The sequence below is a fragment of the Lonchura striata genome, chromosome 8 (assembly GCF_050655825.1).
Source record: "Lonchura striata isolate lonStrDom1 chromosome 8, ASM5065582v1, whole genome shotgun sequence".
Taxonomy (NCBI): domain Eukaryota; kingdom Metazoa; phylum Chordata; class Aves; order Passeriformes; family Estrildidae; genus Lonchura; species Lonchura striata.
In genome coordinates this window covers 11377322-11387570 of record NC_140710.1, presented here as the reverse complement: position 1 = coordinate 11387570, position 10249 = coordinate 11377322, and the positions used below count along the sequence as shown (strand labels likewise).

At 52.6% G+C, this 10249-nt stretch overlaps 2 protein-coding genes across 5 annotated transcripts in view; one reads left to right on the top strand and one right to left on the bottom strand.

The window, feature by feature from the left end:
- ELOVL1 (ELOVL fatty acid elongase 1) overlaps positions 1-10249 on the bottom strand; it is a 29481-nt gene that overhangs the window by 6935 nt on the left and 12297 nt on the right. For 3 of the 4 annotated variants that reach the window (XM_085585765.1, XM_085585764.1, XM_021527832.3), the window contains one exon: positions 8727-10187. The exons of the other annotated variant lie outside the window; for it this stretch is intronic. In XM_085585765.1, the coding sequence (XP_085441891.1) occupies positions 9933-10187 (255 nt within the window). In that variant the 3' untranslated portion in view covers positions 8727-9932. Of the gene's footprint in view, positions 1-8726; positions 10188-10249 lie in introns of those variants that run through there. 4 annotated transcript variants of the gene reach the window in all.
- Positions 90-5490, top strand: CDC20 (cell division cycle 20). The gene is made up of 11 exons (XM_021527857.4): positions 90-227; positions 588-784; positions 1331-1476; positions 2108-2204; positions 2742-2870; positions 3215-3411; positions 3751-3845; positions 4186-4417; positions 4527-4652; positions 4809-4926; positions 5229-5490. Exons 1-11 carry the CDS (start codon positions 181-183, stop codon positions 5405-5407), a joined length of 1563 nt encoding a protein of 520 aa, XP_021383532.2. The 5' UTR covers positions 90-180; the 3' UTR covers positions 5408-5490.

The following is a 10249-nucleotide window of genomic DNA, read 5'->3' as shown; positions in this document are numbered from 1 at the left end:
CCTGGTCCCTCCTTCGCCGCCCCGGAGCGCCCCGCCCCGGCCCCGCCCCTTGCCGCACGCGCGGGGCGCCCCGTCCCGCGGCTCAGCCAATCGCGTTGCGTCGCGCGGCCGTCGCCTTGGCAGCGCGCGGCCGTTGGGTTTGAAGCGGCCAACCGGGGCCCGGTCCGCGCGCCGTTTAAAATGCTGCGGCGCAGGCGGGGCGGGAGAGCGGCGGCGGCGCGGCGGAGGTGAGCGGGCATGGGGCCGGGGCGCTCGGGCAGGCGGCTTTGAGGCGCAGTCTCGGGCGGGGAGGCCGTGGTCAAGCGGACGAGGGGAAGGGAGAATGTCGCTTACCGGAGCGACAAAGAGCGGCTGGAAGGGGTGTTGGCTGACAGAAAGGAGCCCTGGCGAGCGGAGGGCGGGTGTGTCGGCTGATGGAAAGCGTCCCCGAGGGGCGGTTGGGGGAGTGGAGGGTGTTCGGTGGTGGGGAGGAGCGGCCGGAGGGCTCGGAAGGGCCGCTGGTGGGGAGGCCAGCGGTGGTGGGGAGGCCAGCGGGGCCCGTCGGAGCAGCCCGGCCGGTGGGCACGGCTGACGCCGCCCGCCCGCAGGACCATGGCGCAGTTCCTGTTCGAGGCGGACCTGCACGGGCTGCTGAAGCTGGACACGCCGATCCCGAACGCGCCGCCTGCGCGATGGCAGCGCAAGGCCAAGGAGAGCGGCCCCGGGCCAAGCCCCGTCGGCGTGTCGCCCATGAAGCCGGCCAATCGCTCCCACAGCTCCAGCAAAACGCCGTCCAAGACACCCGGTGAGCGCCGGCCCCCAGCGGCAGAGGTTGAGTGCGGGAGCCTCGCCCAGGCTGCTTGTCTGTAGCCACGGGGCTCTGGGCTCCCAGCCATGCTGCCCTACCGGCTTGCTGGAGGCAGGAGGGCGGCTGTGCTCCTGACAATCACCCACCTCCTTCCCAGCATGAGGGGCAGAGCTCTGACCACTGGGGTCGGCGAACTGCTGATCCCCCAGCTGAGCCTTGCTGGCACAGCTGCATGCTGGGGCAAGTGTGGGCGGGACTCGCAGCTGATAGCTTTACATCCTCCAACAGTGTTTTTGTATCCTCCCCTTATCTTTGGACTCCGGAATTGTTGCACTAGACCAAAGGAATTGCTCCAGACAGTCCCTAACCACAGCTTGGTGGCAGGGAAGAAAATATAAGTTAGTTGTGCCTGGGTAGCATGAGATCTTAGAGTCCTACTTGTCTGGTGGGTGTGATGTGGAAGAGTGCTGGGTTTACTCTCATGAAAGCTCTAATACAACCTGTTAAATAGCTGTAAGACAATATTTTTATATGCAAATGCAGGTAAATCGGGATCCAAAGTTCAAAACACCCCCACAAAGGCTGGGGGGGACCGCTACATTCCTAACCGCAGCACTATGCAGATGGAGATGGCAAATTTCCTCCTTACCAAAGAGAATGAGCCTGCAGAGGAATCCCCTACCAAGAAGGTGAGCATGTTGCTAAGTTACAATTACTTCAACAACCACTAATTCTTCCTGCCCCTTTACAGAGGAGTAAACTCCATAGGTTCTATGGAGTGGACACATGGGGCTGACAAGCCCCAGCCATCACTACTTGCAACTCTGGGCTTTCGGAGCCTAGGATGAGATTGAAGCTGTAGGGACTGCCATGCACTCTAGCCTATGCTGCCTCAGGTAGCAAAATTTAGCTTTTGACTAATAAGGGTTTAAAATATAGCAGGCAACAAAAACACAAAGCTGTGAGCCTATGCAAAGTGAAACTGCTGGTGGTAGCTATTCTAGGACAATGTCTGCACAGCGAACACTTCTGGAATGTTTTACACTGTGTTCTGAAATCTGTTTATGAAGCATTTGGTTGCTTTGTGGCTGTGGCTTTTCCCACTGGCAATGACACTGAATTTGCCATTTTATGAAAATGTGAGCAGGACAATGTGTGAAAGTCTGAGGAAAAACTGCTTTGACCTGCCTGTGTGTGGCTGACCCTTGCAGCACAGTTGAACACCTCCTGATTCTAAGAGAAGGGGACTTAGGTGTCTGTTTTAATGCTGTGTGGGAGTTGTTTTAAATGCATTGCACTAAGGGTGATTTGTCTCTGTAGGATCAACAGAAAGCCTGGGCAGTGAATCTGAATGGTTTTGATGTAGAAGAGTCAAAGATCCTCCGCCTCAGTGGAAAACCACAGAATGCTCCAGAAGGTATGATACAGGATCTGTGTGAGCTGAATCAGTGTGGGGGAGATCAGGTCAGGAGAACAGCAACGCAGAACCTCTGTGTGTGGTCACAGGAGAAATCAACTGGTTTCTGAGAGCTGTATAGGCTGGAGTCTCCTTTCTCAGGGTTCCTGAGGTTGAGGGAGGGCATAACAGTTACAGTTAATTCATTTAGGGATGTTGCTGTGACTGCCAGTTGCTCACCTGTACTGCAGGTTGCAAACCTTCATGAAGTCTCTTAAGGGCATCAAAATCTCTGCTGTACACTTACTAGCTTAAACTGTAACTAAAGATAATGGGATACAAAAACCCAAGTGTTTGTTAAATTTGTTTCAATGGATGAGGAAATTGTAGCTCACCCTAGTTCAGCAGTTCATACTGCCAGTGATGCTAGCACACTGTGCTCCCGAGAGTGTTTCTCTTAGGACTTTATTTTCACTCCAAGGGATTCCTAGTTGGGTGAGCAGCACTCAGCTGGGAGGAAACTAACTCAGGTTAACAAACCTATTCCTCTGCACACAGGATATCAGAATAACCTGAAAGTGCTCTACAGTCAGAAAATGACGCCTGGATCCAGCAGGAAGAATAGCAGATATATTCCCTCAATGCCAGACCGGATCTTGGATGCACCAGAGATCCGCAATGACTACTGTAAGTAGACTGCAGGGTTGAGTGCTGGGCATCCAGAACATTCTGCACTGGAGTTCTGTTCCTAGGACAGTGTAACTGGGCTGGCTTTATTATTTTATATACCCATGCTAGCACAGACCACTTCTGGAGTGTCCCTGTGTAGTCTTACAGGAACAGTGGTCTAGGCCACTGGAGCAGGGTACCTGACCCCAGCAGCTGGGCATAGTGACACTGAGAAGGCTGCATGTTCCCTGTACGTGTGTGTGTGCACATGTGCACACATGCACCTGCTGCATCAGCACAGGTGAAGGGCAGGGCTCTTCAGGTAAGCATGGTGTGACCTGCATTGCTCTTTCAAATCGTAGATCTGAATCTCATAGACTGGAGCTCCCAGAACTTCCTGGCAGTGGCTCTGGACAACTCTGTTTATCTGTGGAATCACGCTTCTGGGGAGATTATCCAGCTGCTGCAGATGGAGCATCCAGATGTTTACATTTCCTCTGTGTCATGGATTAAAGAAGGAAACTACCTTGCTGTTGGCACAAGTAGTGCTGAGGTCCAGGTGAATGCAGGAGTTAAACTAGAGGTGTTTTCTAGGGATTGATAGAACTGTGGGGCCTGGGGACAAAACCTTGGTTGCCAGAGGAAGGATGCCATGCACCTGACTTGTCTTCCCTAGTGTGGGGTGGAACTGCCCCAGCCAAGTGCAGTGTGCAAGGCAGGGTTTGGTTTGGGGGTTTTCTGATAAGTAGTGTTATCTTCAGTGCTATAGCCATGAGATACACATTCTCTCTGTTCCCTTACTGAGAAGGCTGAATGCCAGAGCCTGTGCAGTGAGGTTCCTAGGGTATAGCAACAGGATTTGGTTTCCTCTGAAGAACTTTTTGCTTTGCCTCTCTAGCTATGGGACATTCAGCAGCAGAAACGTCTCCGAAATATGACCAGCCATTGTGCCCGTGTGGGAACCCTCAGCTGGAACAGCTACATCCTCTCCAGGTAAAGCAGTGGGTGAAGGGCAGTTTCCAGGTGTTGCAAACTCCTACCCCTCAGTCTATGTGTGGTGTAGGTTAGGGATGACAGAGAAGTTTCTGTGCTGGCTTGGGATTCTTACTCAGCCTTATCTGTTGGGACAGTGGGAAGGCCTCTTTCCTGTATTGCACTTTGTGATGAAGTTGTAAAGAGCTTGTGTGGGTGTTTCACTCACACCAACAGACCAATGTTGCTGGCAACACTGGTTGAAACCCAGTGGGCAGGTACAGCAGTCTTGCAACAGCAAAAATGGATTTGGGTGAAAATGTGTCAGCCTGACTCTGCAAGCCTTCTCTTCTCTCTGCAGTGGTGCACGGACTGGGCACATCCATCACCATGATGTCCGAGTGGCTGAGCATCATGTGGCCACCCTTGCTGGCCACACGCAGGAGGTGTGCGGACTCAAATGGTCTCTAGATGGCCGGTACTTGGCCAGTGGTGGCAATGACAATCTGGTGAATGTCTGGCCATGCACCCAAGGTGGGGGTGGAGACTTTGCTCCTGTACAGACCTTCACTCAGCACCAGGGTGCTGTCAAGGTGAGCACAGGGCTGCCATGGGCAGATATCTATGTGCAAGGCAGACATGCAGCATTGGCTGGGTGCAGGTTGCCTCTTGTATGTCTTAAAACGAGCTCTTCTCTCTCAGGCTGTGGCGTGGTGCCCATGGCAGATGAGCGTTCTAGCCACTGGAGGTGGCACTAGTGACAGACATATCCGCATATGGAACGTGTGTTCTGGCGCCTGCCTCAGTACTGTTGATACCCATTCCCAGGTGAGAGAGGAACATCAGCCTTCTGCCTGCACACCTACACAGAGCTGCTGGCTCCTCAGGCCCACAGGCATGGGATAGCAGGGAACCATGCTCACCTCCAAGTGGTGAGCATCAGCACAAGCAGCTTGTCTTACCTGTGTTACTGCCTCTTTTCAGGTCTGTTCTATCCTGTGGTCAACAAACTACAAGGAGTTCATTTCAGGCCATGGCTTTGCACAGAATCAGCTAGTTCTATGGAAGTATCCAACAATGACCAAGGTTGCAGAGCTGCAAGGTAGGTGCACAGGGCCTGGGCGAGGGAGGACTGTTAGAGGTTGAAGGCAGCTGCACTCCTTGGTTTGAGCCTGCAGCATCACTGATACAGGATAGTATCCAGGGCCATGCTGCTAGGAGTAAAGCATGCCTATGGGCTGTGGAAGAAATACTATTACTCCAAGTATGCTTGGGGTCTGAAATCATGCTGCCACAGCCGGTGGAGGGACAGCTATGCAAGCTGGTAGGGCTCATGGAAGCATACAGAAGTAAATGTACATGTGCTGATCAGCTCAGCCCTGACTGCACACTCCTCCTCCTCAGGTCATACCGCCAGAATCTTGAACCTGACCATGAGCCCTGATGGTACAACAGTGGCCTCAGCAGCAGCTGATGAAACACTGCGACTCTGGCGCTGTTTTGAGATGGACCCCATAAAGAAGAAGGAGAAAGAGAAGGCAAACAGTGCCAAAAGCAGTATTATTCACCAGAGCATCCGCTGAGAACACTGGGTTGTTGTGGGGAGGGGGATACATGGTTTACACACTGTACAGTATTTTAAATGTCAATAAACTGCTTAACTTGACTTTTTCTTAATGGAGTCCAATGGAAGAAAAAAACATGGCTCCCAAACCCAAGTCCTCCTCCCTGAGGCTGGGGATCTGGGCAAGGGGTGGAGATTTATATCTTAAGGGCCAGTTGACAGGCACCCTGAGCCTAGCACAGCCTAGCAGAAGGATGCTGTGCAAGTGCAAAGGCTGTACTTCTGTCCCAGATAAGATAGTTCTATCACCTGCCCCATCTAGATGCTGACTACAAGCACAGCAGCTCCACCCCAGGCTCAGCTGGAAGCACAGCATGGCTGTGGCCTCAGTTTCTGTTGTGTCCTGTCTCACAACCACAGGGGCCTTACTGTGGCTTTGCAGGCAGCCCTGAGTTTGTCTTGTTAGCTACAGGCAGTTATCACTGCCTGCTTATGGTGCTGGCATAGAGTAGCTACTTTTGCAGACTGAATTTCTATTGGAAAAAAAAGGAGGGGGGGAAAACACACAGTAACAGCTGTAATCACCCCAAAGGCTAGAAAGGGGCTGGCACTGCCATAAAGCCTGATGAAAACAAATGTTTAGTTTACACTGCCACAGCCAGCCTGGATATCATGGAGGAGCCATGCAAAATACCACCAACCCTGTGCTCAGCCTGCAGTCACTTATTCTTCCAGCAACTCTGATTTGTCTTCCCTTCCTGCTGACAGGAAGCCCTGGGGCCTTGCTGAGGCTTCATGCAGAAGAGCAGGCATCAGAGCTCAGCTGCCATTTATTGGAGCTTGACTCCCCTACACTTGGAAAAATGCCTTTTTTCCAGGCTGAACTGTGCTGGAGCAAGTTGCAGGAAACATATTTGAGCCCTTACCTGACCAACAGCCAGCTCAGCCATGCTGCTCTGCATGGTGGAGCCACAGTGTCTGAGGTTATGGGGCTGCACCAAACCCATCAAGCCTGTCCTTCAGCTGCACCAGCATTGCCAGGGGCTGCTGGGGACACTGCACAGCTGATAAGCACCTTGGCCTGTGCAAAACAGCTCCACCAAGCCTGTGCCTCCTGTCAGCCCTCAGTGATTAGCTGAGGGTGGATTATTAACTGTTTTCACCTTCCCCTCAGCACAGTGCCACACTGTACCTAGCACCAGCTCCATCTCCTGAGATTAACACCAGCTGGAATCTTCAAAGGTTCCAACTTGTGCTCTGCCAAAGGCCAGTGAGGGTGTAACCACACGCACCAGAGCATCCCCCCTTGCGCACACAAAGCTGATATGAGGGGCACAGTCTCAAAAAACATCAACTGAGCCCAGTACCTTCCCAGCAGTGTTGATGGTCCATCCCCATTTGGCGACTTAGGAAAGATCACAGGAGGTCCAAGGAAGGAGCTCTCCCTCTTTGGACACAAATCCTAGGGCCACAGCTGCCTCTAACAGGGAACCAGGCAGGAACCCAGATGCAAGGTTGGGCTCTTCCCCAGAGTTGTGCTGCTGTCGTAAATACCCCACACCCCTGCACTTTGGTGCTAGGAGTCAGCACAGACTTGCCCTGTAGGCCCACAGCTGATTAAGCCTTCCCTGGTCCCTGACCTGGAAGGAAAGCTTTATATGCTTCAATGTTGCTGTAATTTTTTCACTCCCATGTAAGAGCAGCTCAGCTTTCTCTCACAGGCTCTTTCTCCTTAGCACATGCCCCACACTCAGATGCTGTGCATTACACACCCTTGGAGGACCTCTGAGCATTACTAGAGGGTAATGATATTGCAGGGTCTTTGGCCCCATGCTGGTCTCTTACAGTCCTGGAGTAAGGAGGAGCAGAGGATGGAAACAGGCACTGATCCAGCAGGCCCAGTAAACACAGCCCTATAAGGTGTGAATTCAGTTCACAGCATGACAGCAGAATAATTTCCAAGTGCCATGGCCAGCCCACAAAAAAGCACAGCTAACAGGAACAATTGGAGGAAGGGAAAGCAGAGCACATACAGGGAACAGCCCATTCTAAAATACCAAGCATAAGTAGTTTAAAGCATTGTTACTATTTTGGGCAAAAGCAAAGACAGTCCTGTCTTTAGCAAGAGCCAGCTGGAGAGGAGAAGGAGGCTTGACAGAAAAAGGTCCATGTCAGCTGGACCATCACCTATAGCTCCTGAAGTGGTGACTTCTGAGCACTGAAGTAACATTACACACCACTTCAGCATGGACAAATTGTCATCCAAGTCTTTACTCCCAGAGAAGCATCAACAGCTGGGAGAACACTGCACTGGGCAGCAGCCAGATTCCACTTTATGTGGGATACAAGGACATTGAGCACTGTGGAAGAGGGTGATGTGTGAGTGTAGTTTAGGCATATTAGCCACACCAGTTCAGGTCACTTGAAGATGCTTTCCTACATTTCAGAGCATGGCCTTGAGGTATACAGCAGCCCAGGTCAGATCAGCAGAGCTCTCTCACACCAAGCTCTGCTCCAGGAATTTGGCTGAACATCCACCAAAGCCCCCTCACCCCACAACCAAACCTACAGTGAAACTCAGCATCTGGAGGCTGCTGCTCTAACACATTCCTCCCAGCCACACGCTGCCCAGCTGGCTCCCCACTCTTCTTCCCGAGTGTGAGTCAGCACCCAGGCTGCTCTCTGCTCAAGAGGGCCTCAGTCATGGGGTGATAGGGAAGGCAGCCCTACACCCCAACAGCACTGAAGGGAAACCAGAATGAGACAGCTGGAAAGATAACAAAGCCCAGCCAAGCAAATACACACTTCTGCAGCAAAAGCAAGACAGCAACATCAACTTTCCTGTGACCAACCCGAGCTACATTGTGCACAGATCCATGCTGCAGGGGCATTCACAGATGGCAGCAGCTTTTGCTTTGGCAGATGCAGTAAGCAACAAACTGCTGTTTCCCAAGCATTCAAGTTTCCAAAGTCTCTATTCCCTCCTCTGCCATACCTCAAATCCCCATAATTTCTGAAAAGCAGCAGTTCTTCCTGGGCAGGTAGCCCAGGGCCCAGCCCACACCCCCGCTCTACCCCAGCCATTTTTTGACAGGGTGGAGTCACTTTCACAACAGAACCTTGACACACATCCAGCCCTGAGCACTGCTCTATCAAAACACTTGGAAACAATCTGCCACCTGCTTCATCAGCACACAACTATCACCCTCTTCCCCCAGCACAAACCTGCTACACCAGCTGCTTCTCCCAGCCGTGCTTTCAAACACACTGCACAGGACCAAGCACCTGGAAGAGCTTTTGCTTAAATATTGAGCCAAGAAAACAAAAGGACAGAGCCATTTCTCCTTCTGTTTGTTTATTTGTAATAGAAGAGCAGCCCAATCTGACAGGGCCTGGCTCCTTCACCTCGTCCTCGAGGCCATCAGCATGTTTTGGTTACAATCAGAGCAGGTGACAGGCACCAGGCCAGGAGAGCTGCTGCACTGCCCTGCTGAAGGGCAGAGCACATCTTCATGCAGGCCCAGTCATATCCAAAGAGGCAAGAGGTGCTCACTCTTGCACCACAGCTGAGCACACTTAAAACCACCCTCTACTGTGCTCAGGCTAGGCCAGAGGAAGGCTGGATCCAAGCACTAGAGCCCAGGAGATGATTTTAGGGGCACTTATTGCTCAAGTCTTGAATTTGCAGGGATGGAAGTGGTCCAAGACTAGGCTGAGCTTGGTCTCCCCCACTCTGGAGCAAGCCACCAGCTGCCATAGAGGATCAGGTAAGTGTGGCCTAAGCACACACTGAGCACCCAGCCCAGGCACAAGAACAGCAAGGCAACCTGGGCTTATCACATGGGGGAAGCCTTTCAGGCTGTCACAGCCCCTGCTATGTACTAGGCACAGGGCATGGGTACCGTACTGGGCAGGTCTGGGCCCTTAAGTCCCATAAGTACTGCCCCTACGTTCTCCACAGACACCTGGGCACACATATGCCGGGGCAGGACTCCCAAGCTGGGCACATAGGGACCAGAAGGGACATGCAGCACTGTGGCATGGAACAAAGTGGCACAAGGCATCGTAGAGCAGGAGCACTCACACATGAGCTGGAGTAACAAGCAGCCAGGGACGAATCTGCTCATCCACACAAGCTCTTGTGAGACAGGGAAGAGGAGAGGGCACCAGGACAGGAAGCGGTCTCTTCTTTTGGTCCTACTCAGAAGGAAATGGCCCCTAGGCAGAAGAGCCAGATGTAGGCACTTGGGGAAAGTTCCTTTGGAAACACTGGAATGGGACTGCAGCCCCACAGCTGTGATGCAAGCAGCTGCCTCTCTGCTCAGCAACACTGAGAAACAGCACAAGCCCTCCCAGGAGCAGAAGTGGACCATGGCTGCTCAGAGCAGAGGGGCTGAGCATGCAGACAGGGGACAGCAGGACTGGGCACAGGGGTACAACAGTCTGTAGGCACTTGACTTGGCTAGTGGCACCCAGGAGCAGAGGGACAGGTCCCAGCTGCCTCTGCCCCGGGGCTCTCATTGGCTCTGGGAGCACTTTACCCTCTAGTTGGCTTTGACTTTGCCATTGGTGACAGTGCCATTTTCATGGATGCTGCTACCGTTGTGCTGGGATGCTTGTTGAGCCACCCTGGGCAACCGTTTGCCCTTGGTGTAGGACTGGTACCAAAAGTTGGAGAAGAGGATGAAGAAGATGGTCCCATAAATCCAGATAAGGTGAATGAAGATGGGGAACTGGTATTGGCAGTTGGGCATGAAGTAATACTGAGAGATGTGGACGGAGACAATCACAAACTGTGCCTGGGAGCAAGGCAGAGTAAGAACAAGTTATTCATGGGAGCAGGGTCAGGGAACCCACTAGT